Genomic DNA, 26,730 nt, shown 5'->3' with positions numbered 1-26,730 from the left:
ACATTTGTGCAATTGCAAAAAAAAATAACATACGAATTTGGAACCTTATAATTTTTGAGGTCAATTAAAAAAATATGTTAGTGCTCTAACTACATTGTATAAGTAATCATTATCGTAAAATTATAAATTACTTCATTACCGCCCAGCTGTTCCATTGGCTGAACATTATATCAGCAAATTTGCCTTGACCCAGTCAGTCAATAATATTCTTTGTCTAGATCTGTCTATGTGCCTGAGTCCTCCACAATTACTAATTCAATATATTTGGAATGCAATAGAATGCATATAACTAAGGGGGGGGGGGGGGGGGGTTGTAAGTAATGGGGAATAGTGACCCCATTACAAGTATTACAAAAAGACCAACTTAATTCCATATGAGTGTATAGATAAAAGGCTGTATGATCCTGGTATAGAATGGGTCACATCTTCCTTTCCCATGGGTATAGTAAGAGGTGACTACGGGAACTTAACAGCTGAGAGACGTGCAGCAACATCTTTTTTAAAATGGCACTATAGCCTAACTGTGGTTGCCAACCCATCTGCCAAGCATGACAACTACTGGCAAAATACCCCCTTATGGGAGAGGCCTATATTCAGCAGTGAACAGTTACGGACTGATGTGTATAGATAGGGTACCAATGTAATTATTACTAGAACTGCATTCATGTATTCTGACACATCCCTAAAGTTGACTGGGAATGAATGCTTTCAGTATTAAGTCTGCTTTAGATAGATAGATAGATATTCTTTATTCTTTCCTCCAAAAGATTACAATAGCAAATTCATTATAGATACAAACAAATTACAAGAAATAATCACAGTGAGAAAACAAATGGGTGACTTTGTCACTAAAAGCGATTTCTTCCAGGCAACCTTTGGATGGAGAGGGGTAATTATAAACAGTTTGAAATTAAATTAATAAATTAAATTAAATAATCGATTCTATAATTTAATTGGTCAAGTTTTAGATTATATAGACAGAATGTCTACACACAAATGCCCTGAAAAAAAAAAGTGGGTCAACTTATTCATACAATTTCGCCACAATTTAGTGTGCAAAATTTTAAATACATTGATATTTTAAATTTTGGCATTTGTATGGCATTTGTACACCTACATGTACTAATAAATAAAAAAAAATGTTCCTATATATAACTTTTGTATGGAATCCTAAAAAAGATTCAATGCTATAGCATATAGAAGAAAATTTGAACTAAGAACTCATAATTGTAGGTGAGAGTACTTAATAAAACCTAGTGTAACTAATTAAAAAATACAAAAAATCCTTTAAACCATGATGGAATAATAAATAGTATATTAACATAATATTAAAAAAATGTAAGTACATTAATTATTATAGAAAACATTATTACTTAATTACAGTGGTAATACTGGGTTTAATTGCACTAACTTGACCCCACAACATACTCGATAGAATAATATGACACTATTGTAAAACCAGTATCTAATAGTCATCTTTTCAATTTAAATTAACTTAATTTTTTTATAACTACATTTTAATAATGTAATTTAAATTCTGCCAATAACAGAATTGTGATATAATAACATTCCCCAAGGGTACCATTGCCATGTGGTCCTGGCATAAAATAGGCCACCCCTTCCTTTCCCGTGGGAGTAGTCAGAGGCGACTAAGGGAGGGTGAGGGATGAGCAGCTGCTGAAGGATACCATAATAGGTGTCACAGTATATTATACACTGTGATGCCTCATGAGAGGTTGCCATTCTCAAGAACTAAATCAGGACTTTATACCATGTAATTTATGATTTTAACTTTAAAAAGACATCACATATGGTATTTATTCATGCATGTATCATTATATTATAGTATAGATTATAAGTGTACAAATCTTTGAAATTTAAAATATTACTGTAGTCTATTTATTGTATAACTAGTATTGTAGTTTTTATAAATTTTCTTACTAATAATAATATATTATGAATACGCATGTCGTGGCGGCCTTTAATTGAGACAGCATTTTATAATGTAACCATATTATCATGTATTTTAAGTACATATAAATATATACTTTGTTGGTTGTCCTTAAATAAATAAATAAATTCATAGTGCTATACAAGCCCATAGACAAGATACATTTCCTGCAGTTTGTTTGCCACTTTAATATAGGATTATATTTATATTTTAAAGCCACAAATACCCATAGACAAGTAGATAAGTTTTTGTTATTGCATGTATAAAGAATAAAACACTTGACATTGGGTTTCATCCTATCTTAAGCATATAGTAGAAAAAATATCTCTATCATTATATTTATTTGCTAATTCATCTAGCAATACAGAGTAGACAAAGCGTTTTACTCTTTTTCCTTAAGTTATTTTAAAACAAATATAGATATTAAAAAGTATTAATAATATGGTTTATATAATCTCAACTGTACAAAAGAATATAACTTATTATTTACTGATGATAGTGAGCTAGACAGTCAACAGTGATCTCTTTTTACTATTAGTATTATATATATAAGAAATATAAATTATAAATTGCTCTAGTAAATTTTCTATCTAATTTATAATTCAAGATTATCAATTTTTAATTAGCATAATATTTAGTTTACCTAATGACATTAAATCTTAAACAAGAATGCAAGTAAGTTATCATGTAGGACAATCTACATCAACTATTAATGTACTATATGTATCTATATAATATTCTACTACACTACAATATTTGAAATCTATTTCTGTTAAAGTGTAGACAGAAATATTAAATACCAAACATCTATATCGTTACAAATGTCTTTCATTTCATAGTCTTTCACAGATCATCTCACAACTAGATGATGTTACCAATCTCTATTTAAGAGATTAGTAACATGTCATAGTATGGTGTTTGAGTATTAATATAAGATTTATTGGAATAGTAGTGGTGTCAATTATAAATTAACATAAACTAAGGGTAAGCCGCAGATCATAACTTTGGATAAATTTAAAGAAAAAGAACATGACCAATTTCAATTTTAACCAGACATATACCAATACAATTTACTACATATATTACTTTAATTATACATATAAATGGAAAAAAAGGGTTGCTTTTTATACTACACTTGGTTACTAACCTGTGGTAAGTTGGCAGCAATTTGCCTCTGCAATGAATCCCGCTCTTTCTCCACCTCCTTGAGCCGCAGCTCCGAATCGCCGAGACGCTCCTGTGTCTCACGCAGACTCTCCACCAGTTTATCTCGTTCGTCAAGCATAGACACCATAAGCTGCTCAAAATTGGCATCTTCTCCGGATAACTGAGAACTCCGTTGGCTGATACTGTCTTCGGATATAGTGGGCATCACGTCGCACATCATATTCCACATTTTAATTTAACATCAAACCAGAATACTTATCGTACACGACACACCGAACAACACAATTTTTAACACCGTTTTAATACATATGTTCCGGCACAAACGTTACCTAAACCTAACGCACGAAACGCGAACACGTTGTCTCACATTGTCAGAACATTCTAATAAGAACTTAGTAAAAAATTCGGGAGACATTCTAGTCCGATATTTAGAAAGACACACCTAAAATTCGTACTCCTACGATTTCATACTATCACGACTCAAGCGGCATGTCTGCCATCTTGAATCGGAACGTCAATTGTGTCAAAGAGTAACATGTGACTTTCAACGACACGCAGATAGGACATGACTCTTAAGTTGACTAGAATTCATCCTACCATACTAATATTATAAATGTGAAAGTTCGTAAAGATTTTTTTATGCAATTTAGAATGGCAAACAAGCTGACGGCCTGATGAAAAGTGGTAACCGTCATCTATACATATGAGCAGTATCACGGACATAACAGAGTATACTGTTTCGCCTATGATAACTCTCATACGTTGCTATTCTTGAGAATTCAGCTGTTTTTCCTTTGTACCCTGTAAATTCGCTACCATATCCCACCCTTCAAACTGAAACACAGTTATGCAAACACAACTGCTTCACGGTTAAAATATGAATGGGACAGAGATACCCAAATAAACAACTTTTGATGGTTGTTATTCGATCACACCTCAATGGCTTTAAATATGAACAAAATTTAGTAAAATATATTTAGTACAAGAATATTTATATTCTATCTCAACACATAGGATTATCTTATGTGTTGACATAAAATATATTTAGATAAAATATAAATATTATATATATACCTCTCTCCTACTTATTTTAGCGGTGCGGTGGAGGGGCAGGTAGGGGCGGACACATCTGTGAAATAGGTAACTAGGTAGGTTGCTAGTAATTTTATATTTTTCAGAGTATTTTAATCATTTTACATTTAATTAGATTTTTGTTCACTGAGTTAGTCATATCAAACCTTTAGATAGATAGATACTCTTTATTGTTTCCTCAAAAGATTACAATAGTAAACTCATTATAAATATAAATAATTACAGGTACAATTTAGGTACAGTATATTGCATATAATACTCTTCAACTTGAACATATCGAAATATATTGAAGTATAATGATATATTATAATGAAAAAAAGGTTATAATATTTGTATTGTGGATTTGTTAGATTTGTAGTCGTTGGTAAGTATAACGCAAACAACCATAATCACTTATTGGGGTATTAAGGAATACGTTCAACGTGAGGTTAAAGAAATTATCTCAAAAAAATTTTTTAGGGTAGAACCTCTTATTCGATAGAATATTTCTAGGCTTACACTGCTTAATAGATAATCTTTTAATTGAAGTTTACTTATTAACTTCTAATAAATAAAGGGAGAGAAAAAAGGGTTAAATGAGTTTAATGAGTTATCAGAAAAAAAAAGAATAACATAAGAATACAAATTTCATATTATGTACAGGAATGTATTATAATAAATAAATAATATTTTACGTATATAGGTATAGTTACACGTATACATAACTGCCAAATTATGAGTAAGCGTCATTGTTTAGTTTGAGATGAATAATTAGCTCCTGTAAATTTTGTACAGTTTGAATTAATTAATCTATGGTAATATTTTCATTTATTAACAAAAGAGGTCGCCGGCTGTGGATATGAATGAAATTTACGAAGTTTGTTTCTGACATCAGTAATCATTTAAAATTAAATTTTAGTTAACACTAACCAAACAATGTAAATATTGTTTTAATAAGCAATTCGTTATAAAGTGTAAGTGTTTGCTAGCTATCCTTATTGAATCTATAAAAAAGTAATTTCGCGTAATCTTCGTGTAATTTCATAGATTTAGTGTAATTTATATTATATGTCAAATGTCAAAATTGACAATCCTTAGAAACATCAAAGTTAAACACGACAATGGAGAAACTGATAAATCAAACAAATTGCTCAGGTTTGAACCAAATCTTGTAATATATTAATTTTTTAATTTAACTTTTTTTCAATTTCTTGACAACATTCGAATAGTCTAAACAAAAGTAGTATAATCTGTCAGAAAATTAATAATACCTGTGAAATAAATGTAATAATAATAATAGGTGTATTTTACTATGAAACAATAGATTGTAACAATTTGAATGCAGATCCTTGATCAGCGTGGTTTTCGCTGCTTAATCAGTAAAGTATTTAAATGCCTAAGAAAAAAAACCAAAAGAAAAACAATATGGGTTAGTGCTGCATTTTTTCTAGAGTGTAGCCATATTGCAATCTGTCTATCCATGCTTACTGAAAGTATAAAAAAAAATAGTGTCGTCATTTTGCTGTCTTCATGTTGTTTTTTTTGTTATGATGCACTTTTGTAAACAGACATCAGTTATAGTTTTATCTTACGTATATTTTTTTATATTGTTTGATTAATCTTTTACAGATGTAACCATAAATGATTGTGCAAATGCGCTAAAACCTGTGAGCAGGATTAAAAAGTCAATGTCAACAGATCAGGCTCCTGTAACCTTGGATGTTTCCTGGGACCACATAGAAGATGAAGATTTTGATATTGTAGAGGAAATAAATGCTGATGGTACAAAGAACTTTGTCTACAAGGAGAAACGAACAAGAAGCTATTATAAATCTAACAGAGATAATCGTCCAGGCATTGTTTACCCAGAAATTGTCTGGTATTTCATATCAGCACATATAAAACCAGAAGATGTTGGCCGTTTCGCCGGCATCAATAAAGCTACATATGCAATCACAAAACGAGAATCATTTTGGCGGGGTTTGTACAAACGTTACTGTGCAGATGATCCTAGATTACCTCAGAAGTTGCGCATAGAGAATAGTTTTAAGGTTTATGGATTACGTCAGAGGGTAATTAGAGCTCTGTATCATACATACCATGTATTTGTGGAGAAAGTAGTTCAACAAGCTATACATGACAGCAGACCTCACCAGTTGGTGAGACGTAAATGTGTTAATGTATGGTTTCGTAGGAAAGGCCCTCATTGGGCAATATATTTCAAGCTTAAGAAGCCTAGTTTAATGGAGAGATTGCATACTGATGTTGATTTCCTGGAGGAGTTAGGAAGAATAGATGCAAACCCTGAAGAAAATTCACAAGTATTACAGGTAAAAATTTATTTTTGTTTAAAATATCATATAACCTTGTATATTAATGTGGTTCAGCTTTAACAATAGGATTAACTGATTTTGATACATACAGAGCTAATAAGAGAATAATGTTTAAAATGAAATTTATTTGAATTGGTGCTTTGGCTTCTGTACATATGGAGATAGATGTAATCTTATCTTACTGTATGTGAATATTATTAATTGGATTAAATATATGACAAGGCAAGAAAATGCCATAATGACAAATTGTTACAAAGTTACTATCTAGATTCAAACAAAGTTCAAATGATAATACTATTTTCTATACCATTTGCAAAACTCCTCTAACTGTTAGAGGAATTTTGCAAATAAATATTATAATATACTCATATCGCTCAGTTCCCTAAGGCATGCTATGGTTTTTTTTTTATGGATGATAATGGAATGGTAACCGCCTGTGCTAACAGTATACACTGGCAGCGCACCAGTGAGGGATGGTCGGTGACGATGAAAGCAGGTCAGTTAGCCCATCGTGATGAATTGCACTAGAATTAACCACGATGGTTTCCAGGGGGAACCATGTGGAGGTTGACCTGATAGGGAATATTGCTAGCAATGGGGCAGTTAGACTCCATTATTAACAATTCCTTTGCCCCCCGGCATGCTAAGGTTTCCTGAGATTACTTTGTAAATATTATAAGTACTAAGGGTTTTGATCTTGAAACTTCTTATAAATGGTTGCATTTTAAAAAGTCTTTTTAGCAAGAAACTAGCCGATTATTTTTGTAATTTATTTAAAAAATAACAATGACATAAAATTCCCAATATGTTTTAAGATTGTGAAACTAAATTAATCAACTTTCAATTATTTATATTATAAGAGAAAACAATGATAAATTTTTATACTTTTGTTTGATTGAAAGTACACCAACAACACTTTTTTTCTTTTTACTTCCAATGATTAATTTATTGCCAGATAAGAAGATAAAATGTTTCTATTGTCTATCGAAAGTGTTGCCACGCAATTATGATGTTTAAAGTGAATGTACCAATATAATGTAATTGATGATATCTGTACTGGAGAGATCATTATCATCATCATATCTTACTTGAACTGTCTTACCTTTAACTATCCACTGCTGAACAGAAGTCTCCCCCTTGTGGGATTTTGCCAGTAGTTGCTACATTTCACAGGCAGATTGGCAACTGCAGTTAGGCTTTTAAAATGTATTAAGAGGAACGCTGCCACTCAATCTTTGCCCTCCCTCAATCGCCTTTTATAACTTTTATGGGAAAGGAATGGGTGGCCTATTCTGTGCCGGGGGTACATGGGAAACTGGAGATATATTTAAGAGAAGAAGAGAGAACATAAAGGATCTTAATAGGAGCAATTGGGGGAAAGGGATTGCTAGCAATATACCCTGTTAGGTCGCCCTCCACGTGGTCCCCCCTGAAAACCAACGTGATGAATATCAGGCATATTCATCGCGATGGGCTAACTGACCTACCTTTCCATTTACACTTATCATCCTTCACTGGTGTCCCGCTAGCGGATACCGTTAGTGTAGGCGGGGTTACCATTCCATTATCATCCATTGAAAAAAAATATTTTTTTTTATACAACTTAGAATGGCAAACAAGCTGACGGCCCACCTGATGGAAAGTGGTAACCGTTGCCTATAGACATGAGCAGTACCATGGACACAACAGGGTATACTGTTTTGCCCATGATACCCCCCATGCGTTGCCATTCTTGAGGATTCAGGTGTTATTCCTCTATACCCAGTAAATTCACGCCATATCCCACCCATTAAACCAAAACACAGCCATGCAAACACAACTGCTATACGGTTGAAACACGAATGGGACAGAGGTACCCAAGCAATCGACTTGTACAAAGTCTCCCTCTGGTGAGTAATAGGAGCAATAGAGTTACTAAGACAATAATTTATAAGTAGCTGTTTCCACAGTTACATTTCTGAAGGTCTAACTTAATAACTGGCTTGTTTTATACGCCATCTAATAGTCTGTCTATATCTATCTAGAATTTTTTTAAATCCACACATAAAATAGCAAAAAGTTAGTGAAAAACATGTACATTTATAGTATGTATTTAACAACTTTCAGGTTACCTGTAAGAATTTTTTCGAAGTGCCACCTTTGATGGGGATGACACTATCGTCACTCAGCATCGTGTTGTCACAAGGGTTCCGGCACCATCGTCTCCACCTTGGCTTCAACACGGGCAGCTATTATTGTAACGACATCCTTCCAGAATATTCCGTTGTATTGGACACGGTTGTTAACATAATAGTGTTTGATTGGTGGCACCCCAAGTACCCAGACTTCGATGACACTCTCCCTTCCAACATCAAGGATGACGAGTCAGTGCCAGTGTTGAAGAATGATTTTTTTACAATTAAAGATTATGATTAGAGTTGAGCAAAATCATTAGCAATTTTTAATATATTTATGCCCATTTCTGATCTTTATGTATGTGTACTAATGATTATCAGAAAGTTGGGAATCTAACTCACACAGTGTCTGTAGTGGGATCAGAAAGAAAAAAGAAATTATTTTAATCAGGTAAATTTAAATTTAAGTATTTTTTGATTGTAATTTTTTTTTTATAATTCTGTTGCCTATTCGGGACGTAATTTTAGTTAAGAATGGCCAGATCTTAAGATTAGCTTGTTTAGGTGAAGCAACTGTAAAGAGATGAAGTGACTTTTTTTATAATTTTAAAAGTAAATGCATGTCATCGCATTACTTCACCATGTCTTATAAATCATAAACCTTGCAGCGTGAAACTCTTAAGCCATTTGTTATTTTATACAGAAAACTCTCGTTAGTAATGTCTCGTCACTCACAACAGATATATTCAGCTGCCAAAAGGCATTTGATTAACAATGCGTATGTTTTTATCACTATATATATATATATATATATATGTTTTTATTAAAAAAAAGCCGGTTAAGTGCGAGTTGTACTTGCTCAACAAGGGTTACGTACAAAATCATCAAGTTAATATTTTTTTTGTGAAAAATCTACAAATTTACAGTTTTTGGATTTTTTCCTTTACTTGTATCACATGACATTGCTTCCAAATTTCATGATTCTAGGTCAACGGAAAGTACCCTATAGGTTTTGATTCTCTCTGCGAATATCAAAATATGTGATATAGGTAAATAGAACATAAATGGCCGTATCTTTTGATTGCGTCGATTTATTAGCTTGATTTTTTCAACTTGATACCTTCATGCGTCCCTAAGAAAAAGGGTCTCGACACACGGACAACGAAGTGATCCCATAAGCGTTCCGTTTTTCCTATAGAAGTACGGAATCCTAAAAACCAACGGCTGTATAATTTTATTTAAATAAATACTTAATTTTTTAAAGCTATATATATTTGATTAAGTTTATTAGCAGATTCATTCAACTCCGTTTTGGTAATTTGCTATTAAAATCCTTTTGAATCGAAAATATGTTTAATTTAAAAAAACATATTTTACAAAATCATAAACTTATCAGCCGAATAAGTGTTTTTTTAATTAATAACAACTGAGTGACGAGATTTTGTCTTAAGCTAAGAAACTATTGGGGTGTAGTGAGAGCGTAGTCGAAGTTTACTACTCATTTTTATAATTATGTGATATAAAATATATAGTTTTATAATGAGCAATAATTAGTTTTATTTATATTTATAATGCCTTATATATGTAGGTATTTTTTTATTTTTATACAACATAGAATGGCAAACAAGCTGACGGCCCACCTGATGGAAAGTGGTAACCGTCGCCTATAGACATGAGCAGTACCATGGATATAACAGAGTATACTGTTTCGCTCATGATACCCCCCATGCGTTGCCATTCTTGAGGACTCAGGTGTTATTCCTCTGTACCCAGTAAATTCACGTCATATCCCACCCTTGAAATCGAAACACAGCCATGCAAACACTACTGGTTCACGGTTGAAACACGAATGGGACAGAGATACCCAAGCAATCGACTTTTGTACAAAGTCTCCCTCTGGTAAAAGGTATCCAATCTATTAGCGTCATAATTTCAGCTGTTTTTTTTTTATGTGTGACAATGGAATGGTAAACCCGCCTGCGCTAACGGTATACGCTGGCGGGGCACCAGTGAGGGATGATAAGTGAGAATGAAAAGACAGGTCAGTTAGCCTATCGTGATGAATTCAGCACGTTGATTTCCAGGGGGGACCACGGAGAGGTCGACCTGTTAGGGTATATTGTTAGCAATGGAATTGATAATCCGCATTACTAACAATCCCTTCCCCCCCCTCATTTCGGCTGTTATCCGTCCTGAACATAGGCTTTTCCCATAGACTACCATATAGATAGATAGATACTCTCTATTGTTTCCTCCAAAAGATTACAATAGTAAACTTATTATAAATATAAACAATTACAAGAAATAATCACAGTGAGAAAACAATGGGCGACCTTATCGCTAAAACGGTTTGCTCCCACTTATCAAGCTATTTCTCTGCTCAATTCTCTTATTGCTCAGCAGCCAGATATTGACATATTTAATGACAAAATTGATATATTTTTAAAATGTACAAAATTTGTAAGTTTATAAAATAAACCTATGGCTCACTACACGTTTTGGGAGACTGTAAGTGTGGTGAGTAATTTATAAATAAATAAATAAATAAATAAATAAAAGCGATCTCTTCCAGACAAACTTTGGATGGAGAGGAGTAATTAAGAACAGTACGGCCCTGAGCCTTCTGTATCTACTGACTCCACTATATGTACTATCCAATCTATGTATGCATTTAAATTTTGTTAAGCAACCACGACCAAACACAACGGAGGCGCATACTCGAGTACAATTTGAAGAGTTAAATCCTTTGGAAATACGGTGAACGCTCTATATAAGCAACTCATTTGAATGAATATAAAGTTGCTTATATGGAAAAAAGAAGTATAAAAATACTTCTTCCTTTCATTTAAGAGTTTCCTCTTGTCGGTGCAACTAATTCATGCATCTTCCTCCAGTCAGTTCTATCCCAGGCCATATCCTTGATCTTAATTACTTATTACTTATTTTTTGGCATAACAAAATTAGGGTTGCCAAGGAGGATCATGCTGAAAAATCAGCGCAAATCAGCGCTGTAGCGTCCCTGACACTACACGAAATACTGAGCACGGAACTCATTTTGTAAATAATACGACACACACACACACTCATTTTTGATGAAACTGCTATAATATGTATTTTTTCCGTATTTTCTATAATTATATTTTTTTTAATAGTTTCTTTATTATATTTTTTTTAATAAATTTTTTACCCTTTCTGTGGGTGTTGCCATTTATTTCGTAAAATAAAGTTTCTTTCTTTCTTCTTTCTAAATACCTGATAACAGAGCGATAGACGCTTTATTGTCGTTATAATACAGTGTATTAACGTGATAAATACAAAAATACTACACCCACGCGTCGATAAGGTCAACATTGATAGTTCCCGACCTCCGTCCAATGACATCGTCACATTGATGTTAGCGACGGAACGGAATACTCAAAATTCATAATAAATGTTTAAAACCGCTATATTATTTGCTGTCACAGTTGTGGTAAGTCTTTATTACTTATTTATTTCACTTTTTTATCGACTGTGTAGGTTATTTGAACAATATATGAAATATTAATTTACCGCGCATTAAAATTGATGATACCATCTTTATTTTGTTCACTATATAATAATATATTTACCTGTGCATCATCTACCGAATTTATCATGGGGAGTGTTCTGAGGAATTGTTCGGATTGATACCTGCTGCTGATTTTCACCACCGTACAACCCGCCACAAACTAAAGTTTCATCCCAATCATCTGGACGAGTGGCGGTCCTCTACCGTGCGTTTTTCAAGGCACTTTCTTCCACGCACAACCATTCTTTGGAATCGACGTCCAGCAGCAGTATTTCCGAACCGATACGACAACATAACCTTCAAGAAAAGAGTATATTCCTTTTTAAAAGGCCGACAGCACATCTGCAATGCCGCTGGTGTTATGGATGATTATGGGCGGCGGTAGTCACTTACCATCAGGTGAGCCGCATGCTCGTTTGCCCCCTGTGTTGTAAAAAAAACCTATTACCTGGTAGGTACTTTTTAAAAAAGTGGTATAAACTGGTGAGGCACTAGTGTTGGATGATAGGTGAGGATGAAAGCAGGTTAGTAGGCGTATCCTGACGAATTCAATATAAATTAATCATGACGGTGTGCAAAGGGAACCGTGTGGAGGTCGATCTGATCCTCGAAATCTATCTGATGATCGGAATATATCCTATATTGCCAGAAATAAGTTTTATTGACCTCTTAGAATAGAATAAGAATAAGAATATCTTTATTTCCTTTAACAAAATTAGCCTATGGTACAATATAGCTATGACCCCACACTAGGCAAAGCCTGTCTCGTGGAAGTCAAAGCAAGTCATTTTACAGTTATGGTGCGGCGAACAGGGTTAATCTAATTATATAATGTTTCATGTGAGTTTGGGTACACGAGTGTGTGTGTGTGTGTGTGTGTGTGTGTGTGTGTGTGTGTGTGTGTGTGTGTGTGTGTGTGTGTGTGTGTGTGTGTGTGTGTGTGTGTGTGTGTGTGTGTGTGTGTGTGTGTGTGTGTGTGTGTGTGTGTGTGTGTGTGTGTGTGTGTGTGTGTGTGTGTGTGTGTGTGTGTGTGTGTGTGTGTGTGTGTGTGTGTGTGTGTGTGTGTGTGTGTGTGTGTGTGTGTGTGTGTGTGTGTGTGTGTGTGTGTGTGTGTGTGTGTGTGTGTGTGTGTGTGTGTGTGTGTGTGTGTGTGTGTGTGTGTGTGTGTGTGTGTGTGTGTGTGTGTGTGTGTGTGTGTGTGTGTGTGTGTGTGTGTGTGTGTGTGTGTGTGTGTGTGTGTGTGTGTGTGTGTGTGTGTGTGTGTGTGTGTGTGTGTGTGTGTGTGTGTGTGTGTGTGTGTGTGTGTGTGTGTGTGTGTGTGTGTGTGTGTGTGTGTGTGTGTGTGTGTGTGTGTGTGTGTGTGTGTGTGTGTGTGTGTGTGTGTGTGTGTGTGTGTGTGTGTGTGTGTGTGTGTGTGTGTGTGTGTGTGTGTGTGTGTGTGTGTGTGTGTGTGTGTGTGTGTGTGTGTGTGTGTGTGTGTGTGTGTGTGTGTGTGTGTGTGTGTGTGTGTGTGTGTGTGTGTGTGTGTGTGTGTGTGTGTGTGTGTGTGTGTGTGTGTGTGTGTGTGTGTGTGTGTGTGTGTGTGTGTGTGTGTGTGTGTGTGTGTGTGTGTGTGTGTGTGTGTGTGTGTGTGTGTGTGTGTGTGTGTGTGTGTGTGTGTGTGTGTGTGTGTGTGTGTGTGTGTGTGTGTGTGTGTGTGTGTGTGTGTGTGTGTGTGTGTGTGTGTGTGTGTGTGTGTGTGTGTGTGTGTGTGTGTGTGTGTGTGTGTGTGTGTGTGTGTGTGTGTGTGTGTGTGTGTGTGTGTGTGTGTGTGTGTGTGTGTGTGTGTGTGTGTGTGTGTGTGTGTGTGTGTGTGTGTGTGTGTGTGTGTGTGTGTGTGTGTGTGTGTGTGTGTGTGTGTGTGTGTGTGTGTGTGTGTGTGTGTGTGTGTGTGTGTGTGTGTGTGTGTGTGTGTGTGTGTGTGTGTGTGTGTGTGTGTGTGTGTGTGTGTGTGTGTGTGTGTGTGTGTGTGTGTGTGTGTGTGTGTGTGTGTGTGTGTGTGTGTGTGTGTGTGTGTGTGTGTGTGTGTGTGTGTGTGTGTGTGTGTGTGTGTGTGTGTGTGTGTGTGTGTGTGTGTGTGTGTGTGTGTGTGTGTGTGTGTGTGTGTGTGTGTGTGTGTGTGTGTGTGTGTGTGTGTGTGTGTGTGTGTGTGTGTGTGTGTGTGTGTGTGTGTGTGTGTGTGTGTGTGTGTGTGTGTGTGTGTGTGTGTGTGTGTGTGTGTGTGTGTGTGTGTGTGTGTGTGTGTGTGTGTGTGTGTGTGTGTGTGTGTGTGTGTGTGTGTGTGTGTGTGTGTGTGTGTGTGTGTGTGTGTGTGTGTGTGTGTGTGTGTGTGTGTGTGTGTGTGTGTGTGTGTGTGTGTGTGTGTGTGTGTGTGTGTGTGTGTGTGTGTGTGTGTGTGTGTGTGTGTGTGTGTGTGTGTGTGTGTGTGTGTGTGTGTGTGTGTGTGTGTGTGTGTGTGTGTGTGTGTGTGTGTGTGTGTGTGTGTGTGTGTGTGTGTGTGTGTGTGTGTGTGTGTGTGTGTGTGTGTGTGTGTGTGTGTGTGTGTGTGTGTGTGTGTGTGTGTGTGTGTGTGTGTGTGTGTGTGTGTGTGTGTGTGTGTGTGTGTGTGTGTGTGTGTGTGTGTGTGTGTGTGTGTGTGTGTGTGTGTGTGTGTGTGTGTGTGTGTGTGTGTGTGTGTGTGTGTGTGTGTGTGTGTGTGTGTGTGTGTGTGTGTGTGTGTGTGTGTGTGTGTGTGTGTGTGTGTGTGTGTGTGTGTGTGTGTGTGTGTGTGTGTGTGTGTGTGTGTGTGTGTGTGTGTGTGTGTGTGTGTGTGTGTGTGTGTGTGTGTGTGTGTGTGTGTGTGTGTGTGTGTGTGTGTGTGTGTGTGTGTGTGTGTGTGTGTGTGTGTGTGTGTGTGTGTGTGTGTGTGTGTGTGTGTGTGTGTGTGTGTGTGTGTGTGTGTGTGTGTGTGTGTGTGTGTGTGTGTGTGTGTGTGTGTGTGTGTGTGTGTGTGTGTGTGTGTGTGTGTGTGTGTGTGTGTGTGTGTGTGTGTGTGTGTGTGTGTGTGTGTGTGTGTGTGTGTGTGTGTGTGTGTGTGTGTGTGTGTGTGTGTGTGTGTGTGTGTGTGTGTGTGTGTGTGTGTGTGTGTGTGTGTGTGTGTGTGTGTGTGTGTGTGTGTGTGTGTGTGTGTGTGTGTGTGTGTGTGTGTGTGTGTGTGTGTGTGTGTGTGTGTGTGTGTGTGTGTGTGTGTGTGTGTGTGTGTGTGTGTGTGTGTGTGTGTGTGTGTGTGTGTGTGTGTGTGTGTGTGTGTGTGTGTGTGTGTGTGTGTGTGTGTGTGTGTGTGTGTGTGTGTGTGTGTGTGTGTGTGTGTGTGTGTGTGTGTGTGTGTGTGTGTGTGTGTGTGTGTGTGTGTGTGTGTGTGTGTGTGTGTGTGTGTGTGTGTGTGTGTGTGTGTGTGTGTGTGTGTGTGTGTGTGTGTGTGTGTGTGTGTGTGTGTGTGTGTGTGTGTGTGTGTGTGTGTGTGTGCGTGCGTGCGCGCGCGCGCGCGCGCGCGCGCGCGCGCGCGCGCGCGCGCGCGCGCGCGCGCGCGCGCGCGTGCGCGCGTGCGTGTGTGTGTGTGTGTGTTTGTTTCAGTTCCATCCAATACATTAAAGTGCACTTTTTAAAATTTTTTCTGTATCTTCGTAGGATCAAGACATCAATAATCCGTGAATGACTCTCTTTGCAATTGATAATCGGCTATCTTTTATGTCAGTAAGTCTTGTGATTTGATTGTAAATTCGTGTAAAGAGATATTTTTTGAAACGCTGTGCAAAAGTTGTTTTTACGTCTGTAACAGGGAGTTTGTAAATTCGTTTCGATAACATGTCATTATATGTAGGGAGATTTATTGCATATTTATGCATGTATACAGTCGCTCGCAAGATGAATAATTTACGAACACTTAGTACCTGAGCTTCCTCATATAACTTCTTCGTATCATAACGCCGCGGTTTTCTCAGTGATACTTTTAGGACAGCGCGCTGAGCTCGCTCTAGAGCTATTAGGTTTGACTTCGCTATACCACCCCACGCCAGCAGACAATAATTAAGGACGGATTGACACAAAGCTAAATACACAAATTTGACGGTAGGACCATCGGTAACACCCCGCAATAATTTCATAGTATACATTAATTTACGGACCCGTTTAGTTGTTATTGATACGTGATTTTTGAAGTTTAGATTTTCATCTAATACAATACCGAGATATCTTAACGAGCAAACTTTTTTAATTTGATTACAACTACAATTTGTAGATAAATTACCACCAGAAAGGGAGCAGCCATTAGCATGAACCTTAAGAGCAATCAGTGTAGGAGGACGAGATGCAGCTGTTTTATGAAAGCACATGAATTGTGTTTTTGAAGCATTTAGTGTAAGGAGGTTGTGATTTAGCCACTTGTATACTCGCTGAAGACCAGCTTCCGTCAAGCATTGTGCTTCCTGCCACGATTGACCGTGAAAAATTAAAGCTGTATCATCTGCGTAACATATTATATCACAATTCTGCAGCTGGGCGTTTAAAATATCGTTAATATATAAAATAAACAGGACAGGACCCAGTACTCGTATACTTCCTTGAGGAACACCAAAGGATACACAGTTAAGATCGCTTCTCTGATCTCCTATTTTTACACATTGGCTTCTTTGTGACAAATAACTGTTGAACCAATCTAAAGGCAAACCACGAATACCGTAACTCTCGAGTTTCCTTAGAAGCATTGGAACTGAAACCGTATCGAATGCCTTGGCAAGGTCAAGAAAGACACCAATACAGCATTTACCCTCATCCAGATGATCGACAACAGTATCCGTCAGAAGCGTCACAGCGTCCTCAGTTGACTTACCCTGACGAAATCCGAACTGATTGTTGTTCAAAATTTTATTTTCCTGTAGAAACCCAACTAGTCGCTTGTAGATGATACGCTCTAGAAGTTTGGAAAATGCGGGCAAGAGTGAAATTGGACGATAATTGCTGGGATCATCTTTAGTTCCACTTTTATGTATAGGAACCACTACAGCTGTTTTCCAGATCTGAGGGAAATATCCAGACAGTATACTGCGATTAAATATTGATGCCAGCGGGCTCGCAATAAGATGACCAATGTTTTTTAAAATATAATTGTTAAGACCATCAAAACCAGAGGCGTTACCAGAATCTAGAGTGTTTATAACATTTAATACTTCTTGAGCGTCAGTGGGATTGATGAAAAAGGAATTTTTAAGAGTAGAAGTAAATTTTATTTTTTTGGCAAGTGATTCTTGTGTTTCATTTAATTTTGTCAAAATATTATTTGCCAGCCTGTATCCTATAGAGGAGAAAAAGGAATTGCAGTAATTAAGAGACTCCATAATAGTGCTTTTAGATCTGGTTAACTCCTCAGGTGTCGATACAGTAACAGAATTATGAGTAATGCGTTTAATAGTACTCCAAAGCTTTTTTGGCGCATTTTTATTTTCATTAAATTGTCTATTAAAGTAATCAGCTTTAAGTTTTCTTAATAAAGTGACATAGAAATTTCTATATCTTGTAAAAATAAGTTTTTTCCTAGAGTTATTAGGATCCTTGCGAAGATCATTGTGCAGCTTGTCACGGTGTCTGGAACACCTAATCAAACCAGGCGTCATCCAAGGCTGTATAATAAATTTTGAGCGGCTTACCTTGAAGTTTTTTGAATGTTTAGATATTGTATCAGTGATTTTAGATGTAAACTGTGTCACAGCAGTGTCCAGATTATCAAAATTCATGACAGGAGACCAATCTATCTCCCTGAGGTCAGTTTCAAGTGATACATAATCAATTTTAACCCTAAAACGATTCAGAGAATATCGCTTCAGAGGCTCTAACATGATTCCTGCCATAGTAATGTCGTGATCCGTTAGATCAGCGGAACAAACGACAGATTCTATCCTACTCTGAGCTGGAACAAAAATGTGATCAAGACAAGTTCTTTGGCGAGTTGCTATATTGATGCTAGAAACAAGTCCATATTCCGCTAAACTATTGAGGTACTCAGAGGAACCGCTGTCTAATTCTGAACTCAAAATGTCTATATTTAAATCACCAGCAAATACAAAACATGAAGTCGATGTAAATTCTTTTAAAACTGAATCAAGTGAGTTGATAAATGTATAGGGATTTTGAAAGCTGGGAGACCTATACACTGCCATCACTCTGAAACAATTCAGAACCTCAATCAGAACACAATTTGCCTCCTCCACCTCCAGCTCAGATGCTACGTAAGACCACTTATCGCTGACATACACCGTAACACCGCCTGACTTATTTATATATTTTTTGGAGCAGAAGGAGGTGTAACCACGCATTTGGTTAATTGTAGAATTTTCATTTAACCAACATTCACTGAAAACTATTACGTCAAAATCAATATTTAATCTCCTATAAATGACAAGAAAGCTATCAAAGTTTTTTTGTAAGCTTCTTATATTTACATTTAGTATTTTTAGAGTATATTTAGAAATTACTTGGGAACAGTTCTCAGGTATTGGTATTGTGTGGCAATTTATCCTAAAAGAGTTATCAATTTCGTCCAACAGATTTAAGGAAGCCATGGATATATCGAAAAAAGAAAATATTTTATATTATACAAATAATAAGCCACAGACACGAAAAAGTGACATGAAGTACCCAAGTCATGATAGTGCGCAAATAATTGAATATTAAGGACAAAACTAATTAATTTTCGTACCGTATCTTTATGTGTAATGGAAGTATGTGTAGAGAATAGTGTGCTTAACAAAGTGTAGAGAGAAATCATAACAAACAAAAATAAAAAATCAAAACAAAGTAGAGATGAATTTAAAAATAAATAATCTAACAAGTGAGCATAAATTAATAAACTAGGCTGGAGAAGATGCAATGACAGATGAATCTCTTGCAGTGTCAGTCTTCGGAAAATGTCTAGGGATCGATGTAACCAGTCGTTCGAGGTCGTCCTGGAATTGTATTCTAATTGCCGGACTTCCATCCCTGTAATCCTCCTTCCTGAGAAATATGAAACCATTACGTACCCAACAGTGTTTATACCCATGTTTTTTTGCAAAGAGTCTGGACTCTCGAAATAAACGGCGGTTATCGTTCGTAAGGCGCTCGTTTACATAGATTGTGCTATCAGGGCCATTTGTAATAATATCCTTGCTTTTCAAAGGTCGGCGATTCCTTGAATGCTCCAGAAACTCATCTCGCTTAGCCCGCCGAACGAAAGCAACTACCAAAGGACGAGGCATCGATGGAGAATGGTCGTTGTTCTTCTCTTTACCCTGCCTCTTAGGACCAACCCGAGAAACATAGTCTAAATCAGTTTCTTGGAGATTAATACCCAACTTTAAAGCTGTAGTCAAAGCTAAGTGCACGAGATTCTCGTTTAAACTTTCCGCGAGACCAGCAATTTCTAGTTCCTTCCTTAATGATAGCTGCGTCCGGTTATTTAATTGCTCCTTCAAGGTAGAAATTGAGGCCTTAAGAGCAGCATTTTCACATGCTTGAGTTTCAAGAACTCTAAGTCTTTCATCGTAATTTGATAATTTCTCGCTAAGGGTATCGAGGCGCTCTCTAAAGCAGTTCCACATTTCATTCATGGTTTGCCTCAAAAGACTAATCTCTGAAGATAGGGAAAGCAGTGCTTCCGGTTCCGACGCAGTTGTAGTATGTTCTGACGGACTGAGGTTATTGCCTGGTGGTATTTGGCTTTTCTTACGAACGGTGATATTGTCAGGTGTGGAACGAACCGGAGTTTGGGAATTGTCTCCACCTTTTCTCATCTTGGCACAACAATCAGGACATACCCAAGACTTAAATTCCTCCTGTTTAAGTCGTTCTGCTTTAGCGCATGCTGCGTGAAAGGTCTGTTTACATAAAACGGAAGAGCAGACAATAACATTCTCCTGCTTTTTTAAACCCTGAAGGCATGCTGCGCATTTCATTTTGTATATATATATATATATATATATATATATTATTATTATTATTATTAATATTTAAGTTAGATAATGTCTGTCAGCGAAACAATAAACTATTTATATCGCTATAATTGCAATCTCATAGTACGGGTTCAAACAATATTGCGACAGCAAAGCGATAATAAAGCGATATGTATCGTAATTGATGCGTTAATATAGTACGAAGGTTTTTTCAGTCGAGCGCTGTAAGCGACGAGTAGCAATGAGTCATCGGCAGTTATAATTAGCCAAGAGAGACAACTGACGGTAACTTTTAAATGCGTAACGATAATAGTTAAACTTACAGTTTATAGCATAATACACAATCCAGAGTTGCAACTGATGTTTGATTTGTCTAAATTGTTATCAACACTACACACTGATATCACTTTTGTTGGTATTCGATAACTGTAAACTTCCGAAATGTAATAAATGAGAGGAGTGACAATGTAATACGTGTCCACTGATCGCCGCCGTATGTAGGTCCTTTCTAAGGTATAGGTCCTAGATAACCATTGATTGATAGTATCCATTGTAAGCAATTAGTACATTACTGCAGCGGCCAGCAATTAAGGCATTGATGGACGAACGTGCAAATGTGGGTCGAGGCTTAGCCGAGGCACACATACGTGAGTCCAAGTTGTGGCCAAGGTTTGTATTGTACTTTTCTCAAACAATGCGCGAAAATCAAATATACAAATTTACTTTTTAAGTTCAATGATGAATAACGAACAATAATAATTTTTCACGCGCCATAATGTTCCTTTGTTGTTTTTTCAATAAACAGCTTTCTATTTGCAAGCCACTTCGATATTTAAATAAAACCTTGTATTAGTTATGTATCGAAGTAAAAGGTCATTCCATTTTTAAATTATAGGACAGATATGACTTTACATAGTAATTTATCTGGCCGCAAAACACGACAGATATGAATTTTCATGCAACTTTTGCCGGCCGCCGTCCACATGTATCTGGCCAGTACGGCAATTTTGATTTATCTCGAAGAAGATTGTCAAAATAATGCTCACATTTCCAAACTTGTTTGAGAAATAAATCCTATCTTATAAGTCTATTTTGTCTATTGAAATAATACTAAAAATTGACTATACACCTACCTCAAGTATATTATCATAATCTATACTTGCCTATAGAGTGTCTCTATCAACTTTATAAAACAAATCATACTTTTCCCAGACATGCCATGGAAATGGCCTCACGCGACAGATCTCATGTGGATTAATTCCAAAAAACGTAAGTGAAAAGTTAAAGAAATATTTTATACAGGCTTTCCTGATGTTTGCTTTTTAACTGACTTCCTGGAAATTTTCATTCTCGATTTGTTTTTTTTTTTTTATACAACTTAGAATGGCAAACAAGTTGACGGCCCACCTGATAGAAAGTGGTAACCGCCGCTTATAGACATGAGCAGTACCATGGACATAACAGAGTATACTGTTTCGCCCATGATACCCCCATGCGTTTCCATTCCTGAGGAGTCAGGTGTTATTCCTCTGTACCTAGTAAATGCACGCCATATCCCACCCTTTAAACCGAAACACAGCTGCTTCATGGTTGAAACACGAATGGGACAGATTTTGGATTGTTAATAAAAGTTTCAATGATACATAGATAGATAAATAAATATTATTGAAGTCATTACCATGACACACGTAAATTAACAATTGAAATTCATAGTATGAAAATAATTACATCATTATAAAAAAAAAAGGTAAAATACAAAAATTTCGCCATGTGTGTCGCAGTGACCCAAGCTTAGTGATAGTTTTGCTTAAAAGCAAAGCACTCATGATAATAATATAAAATATTCAATGATATTTTTTAATGGTAAATCTTAAAATCTTAAAATTCAGCTCCTGAGGTGCATTGGCGATCCGCAGATAGTGGACAGAATTCTTACTACGGAATGCAGCAACAAAGACAATGAAGTAAGTACGCACCATTGTGTTTTCAATCATTTACAATTGGGGGGAAAGGGATTGTTGGCAATGGAGTTTGACAGCCCCATTGCTAGCAATATGTCTTATTAGGTCGACCTCCACGTGGTTCCCCCTGGAAGCCATCGTGAACAATTCTTGTTGAATTCGTAACGATGGGCTAACTGACCTACTTCATCTTCACCTATCATCCTTCACTGGTACCCCGCCGGTGTATACCAATAGCGCGGGTGGGGTTACCATTCCATTATCATCCATTAAAAAAAAACATTTACAATTTATATACAGAACACTGAATTCAGGTCAAATGATGTCCCGGACACATTCAGGAAGTCAAATTCAGACGTAAATACTACGCTTTAACGATTGCTAGTTGCAGAAAACGCTAAACTTAGTAAAGAAACGGTAAAGGTAAAAATTTATCTTTAACTAGAGAACTAGTTTCGTTAGATTGATCTTTCATTCCTTTGCTACTAGCTGGTGCCTGCGATTTTGTCCGTGTATTATTTGTTATTCCTTCGATTAACATTTTTAACCTCCTTATTGTAGTGTACTATATCTGGGAATACTGGACCAAAATTAACAAATGACGTGTCGTTCTCACTCTTTGCCTTAGGTCAAAATGATTTTACTTAAGCTGTATAAGTTACTGTAGTTTTTTAACTATTCCACGGGAACTCTTTAAATTTCTGTGAAAAGTATCTAAAATGTCGACCGAGGATGTAAGGTACCACCGTACATAATTTCATCTCAACCATCTGGACGAGTGGCGGTCCTCCACCGTGCGTTTTTCAAGGCACTTTCTCCCACGCACAACCACTCTTTGGAATCAACTTCCAGCAGCAGTATTTCCGAACCGATACGACAACATTACCTTCAAGAAAAGAGCATATTCCTTTTTAAAAGGCCGGCAGCACACCTGCAATGCCGTAGGTGTTGTGGGTGACCATGGGCGGCGGTAGTCACTTACCATCAGGTGAGCCGCATGCTCGTTTGCCCCCTGTGTTGTAAAAAAAAAATTAAATCGGTCCAACAGTTCCGGAGATTAGACTGTACAAACAGACAGAGAAACAAAAACTTTGAAAAAAATTGGATGTGTTCTATTTCACTTCTAACATCACCCTGACTCGGTTTTTAGCGTTTTCTATGTACAGACATTCGACCTCTACAGTTTTTATGTATAAATACGATATATAACGGGATTTCTATGAACTTAGTGTGTTTGCCGTTTTCGACATTTGTAAGACTTCATTTGGAAGTCTTCCTCAGGGCGTTTACGGTGCTCTACGTCACAGCGTCTCATCTCGTATTGTGGGCTGCAGCTCGCAGAGCCCGTAAAGTCAGCTGACAATAGTGCTGTCGAAACCAAGTGGCTGTATCTAGTGTTTTTTTTTTTACCAGAAGGATACTTTGTACAAAAGTCGATTGCTTGGGTACCTCTGTCCCATTCGTGTTTCAACCGTGAAGCAGTTGTTTGCATGGCTGTGTTTCGGTTTGAAGGGTGGTATATGGCGTGAATTTACTGGGTACAGAGGAATAACATCTGAGTCCTCAGGAATGGCAACGCATGGTGGGTATCATGGGCGAAACAGTATACTCTGTTATGCCCATGGTACTCCTCATGTCTATAGGCGACGGTTACCACTTTCTTTCATTTGACTGTGAACTTAAAGAAGAAGAGTCCATACTCTTCTTCTATATATATATACACATAAACAACAATAGACATAAATGTACAGTGAAAAAAGATAAAAAAAAAGATATATTTAAAATTTCAGTGCGATACGACCGTCTGTGTGTTCAGAAATCAAGGCTGGCTTGAGGGTAACGCCACCGATGGCAGTTTTAAAGTAGACAAGAAGAAAGTCTCAGATTACTTCGACAAGTACGCGAAGGATCACGAGGTGTGGTCAGCTGCGGTCCAAGCATTGAAGACTGACTGCCTCGGGCAAGATCTTCAGACCCAAGGACCGTATTTAAACTGCGCGGCCTATGATGTCCTGCATTGCATTTGGAAAAACTTTGTTTGGGTATGTTGGTCAAATATTTTTATTCTGGGAGGAAAGGGATTGTTAGTAATGTAGACTAAGAATCCTATTGCTAGCAATATACCCAACCAGGTCGACCTAACGAAACGCCAGTACGAACGGCCAGTAACGAAAACTAGTATCCCCTTACTAACAATAGTTCTCCCTTCCCCCATCAGAATAAAACCGTTTTTTTTTTATGGTGAAAATGGTGTGGTAACCCCGCCTGAGATGAGAATGAAAACAGGCCAGTTAGCTCATCATGATGAATTCATCAGGAATTGACCATGATAGTTTCCAGGTCAGGGGGAACCACGCGGAGGTTGACCTGATAGGGCATATTGCTAGCAATGGGGCTGTCAAACTCCATTGCTAACAGTCCCTTCCCCCCGGTGGCCACATATTCTCCTTGTTTAGGCGAGCCCAGTGCCAGGAATACGACCTTAATAGAATATTTAATCACCGTGTGGTCCTGGCATAGAATAGGACACCCCTTCCTTTCCCGTGGATGTCGTAAGAGGCGACTAAGGGAACTCAATAATCGAAGGATGGATAGACAACAGCGTCCCTCTTAAAATATCCCCAAGGCCTATCTGCGGTTGCTAACCCATCTGGCAAGCGTGTAAACTACTCGCAAAACCCCTTAATAGAGGGAGGCCTCAGCAGTCGACAATTAACGGTTGATATTGTACGGTATTTTAGGACATTTCATGACGAAGGAACAAATGTTATTTATTACAGAACACACCCGCTTCCCAGTGGTCGAGCAACTCCGAGTGCATCACCACCAAACAGGTAGTGGAGGCGTGCCCTCTCTGTCCGAACAACTGTTTTGCCACCGCGATCCCCATCGGTTCCTGCAACGCATGTTATTTGCAACCCAAACGAAAATCTTAACTCTCCGAATAGGTTTTCTCGAGTTTTAAAGAATATTTTTGTTGGATGTTGGATTGTTTTCATAATAAAAAAAGCTTCGATTCTGAGAATAGATATAATAAATTCTGATATTGTTAATTAAATTAATTTGTTTGGAGTATTGTAATTTTTTTTTCTGTTGTATATTTTGGTCAATAAACGATATCAATCAACCAGTCAAAATCTTTACTTGCAAGAAAGAGGGACTTGAGGGAGACTTTGTACAAAAGTCGTTTGCTTGGGCACCCTGTTCCATTCGTGTTTCTAGCGTGAAGCAGTTATATTTGCATGGCTGTGTTTCGGTCTGAAGGGTGGGATATTGCAGTGAATTTATATTGTACAGAGAACACCACCTGAGTCCTCAGGAATGGCAACGAATGGGGGGTATCATGAGCGAAACAGTATACTCTGCTATGTCGATGGTACTGCACATGTCTATAGGCGACGGTTACCACTTTCCATTAGGTGGGCCGTCAGCTTGTTTGCCATTCTAAGTTGCATAAAAAAATACATCGTGATGACACAATATAGATATATAAAATACATGTAGGTATATGCCGTATTCTATCGACCTTGCTTCGCATGGATAGATAGAATTTTTGAGACTATAGTTCATTGATAATGTAGCTTTCTATAGGTGATTTCTTTTCAATATCGTTTGTTTAGTTTTTAACCTATCGGGATTAAAAAAATTACGGGTCTTCTCAATCCAGAATAGATTCATTAATGTAAAATATGAAGCTTTCTAATGTAGCTTAATGGAGGAAAGGTATTGTTAATAATGCGTTTAAAGTTCTCATTGTTAGCAATATACCCTATCAGGTCGAACGCTCCGCGGATCCCCCTGGAAACCATCGTGATTAATTCTTATTGAAATTTATTTTTATAAATCCCGCCAGCATACACCCATAGTGCAGGTGGTGTTACCATTCTTTTTTCAACCATTAAAAAAGAAATACCATAACATTATTACTCCTGTACAGGGTGTGGCCATCTGCTGGAAGGTTACCTTCGTTAAATACGAATGTTTCTAACATGGCTTACTGGGCAACAGCTTTATTGTCTACGAAGGAGGTGACAATCATTATTACAAGATCCAAATATGAATTTGCAGATTTAAGCTAAGAATAGATATTGGAATTTATTAGGACTTGTTATCCATCTGAGTCGGCACCGCTTGTCTAAATAATATTATGAAAATACCATTTATTGATTATACAAAAGTTATTAACAACTAAATAAAAGTTTTCCTTTTGTTGATCGGGCGGCCGTCTCCTGACTCTGTTATCGAGCGTGACTCCCACGGTTTTCCCGCATAACACAATTATTTGACGACTACAAAAATTTGTACGCATGCGTGGATTTCGCGCCTGCGTGGCCGGTGACACCTGTCAAAAACATCCAGTGTGACCCTTGCTTCCTTTGACGTCATATAGGAATTGTACCAGTGGAAAATCCGTCTGCATTTGTTGGTGGGGAAATCATGTGAATTCTTTGGTAACTATAACATTTTTTTTTAATAAATATACATAGATTGTAATATAGCTATAATTACACAAGTAATACATGTAATTTTCTTTTTTTTTTAATGTATTATTTTAGATTTCGTGAAGTACATTTTCAAGTTCATCC

The 26,730-nt window shown here is 37.1% G+C and overlaps 4 protein-coding genes across 14 annotated transcripts in view; 3 read left to right on the top strand and 1 right to left on the bottom strand.

Annotated features, from left to right (window-relative positions):
- Nucleotides 1-3,623, bottom strand: part of LOC113509793 (liprin-alpha-1) — a 200,475-nt gene extending 196,852 nt beyond the window's left edge. For all 8 annotated transcript variants that reach the window (XM_052898871.1, XM_052898873.1, XM_052898875.1 and 5 more), the window contains exon 1: nucleotides 3,099-3,623. In XM_052898871.1, coding sequence (XP_052754831.1) covers nucleotides 3,099-3,347 — 249 coding nt within the window. In that variant the 5' untranslated portion in view covers nucleotides 3,348-3,623. The remainder of the gene's footprint in view (nucleotides 1-3,098) is intronic.
- A 1,605-nt stretch (nucleotides 3,624-5,228) lies between these two features.
- LOC113509638 (transmembrane protein 183) lies at nucleotides 5,229-10,186 on the top strand. Of its 3 annotated transcripts, none has more exons than XM_026893010.3 (3): nucleotides 5,229-5,344; nucleotides 5,819-6,519; nucleotides 8,629-10,186. In XM_026893010.3, exons 1-3 carry the CDS (start codon nucleotides 5,311-5,313, stop codon nucleotides 8,935-8,937), a joined length of 1,044 nt encoding a protein of 347 aa, XP_026748811.1. In that variant the 5' UTR covers nucleotides 5,229-5,310; the 3' UTR covers nucleotides 8,938-10,186. The 3 variants fall into 3 exon arrangements, with proteins under 3 accessions (XP_026748811.1, XP_026748809.1, XP_026748810.1); XM_026893008.3 differs by lacking the exon at nucleotides 5,229-5,344 and adding an exon at nucleotides 5,351-5,568; XM_026893009.3 differs by lacking the exon at nucleotides 5,229-5,344 and adding an exon at nucleotides 5,351-5,618.
- A 1,709-nt stretch (nucleotides 10,187-11,895) lies between these two features.
- On the top strand, nucleotides 11,896-25,274 carry LOC113509639 (uncharacterized). 2 transcript variants are annotated; one of them, XM_026893011.3, is made up of 5 exons: nucleotides 11,896-12,105; nucleotides 21,396-21,452; nucleotides 22,073-22,147; nucleotides 23,935-24,186; nucleotides 24,925-25,274. In XM_026893011.3, the coding sequence occupies exons 1-5, from the start codon at nucleotides 12,067-12,069 to the stop codon at nucleotides 25,078-25,080; spliced, it is 579 nt and encodes a 192-aa protein (XP_026748812.2). In that variant the 5' UTR covers nucleotides 11,896-12,066; the 3' UTR covers nucleotides 25,081-25,274. The 2 variants fall into 2 exon arrangements, with proteins under 2 accessions (XP_026748812.2, XP_031766613.2); XM_031910753.2 differs by lacking the exon at nucleotides 21,396-21,452 and having other exon boundaries at nucleotides 11,937-12,105.
- Nucleotides 25,275-26,508: 1,234 nt separating this feature from the next.
- LOC113509831 (intermembrane lipid transfer protein VPS13A-like) overlaps nucleotides 26,509-26,730 on the top strand; it is a 64,118-nt gene continuing 63,896 nt past the window's right edge. The window contains exon 1 of the mRNA XM_031910848.2: nucleotides 26,509-26,595. The gene's annotated coding sequence lies outside the window, so the exon portion shown is untranslated. The remainder of the gene's footprint in view (nucleotides 26,596-26,730) is intronic.

The sequence above is a fragment of the Galleria mellonella genome, unplaced genomic scaffold, assembly GCF_026898425.1.
Source record: "Galleria mellonella isolate WM207_F2 unplaced genomic scaffold, CSIRO_AGI_GalMel_v1 utg54, whole genome shotgun sequence".
NCBI classification, from domain to species: Eukaryota; Metazoa; Arthropoda; class Insecta; order Lepidoptera; family Pyralidae; genus Galleria; species Galleria mellonella.
The sequence above is the reverse complement of the archived record's forward strand: the minus strand, read 5'-3'. Positions and strand labels throughout refer to the sequence as shown.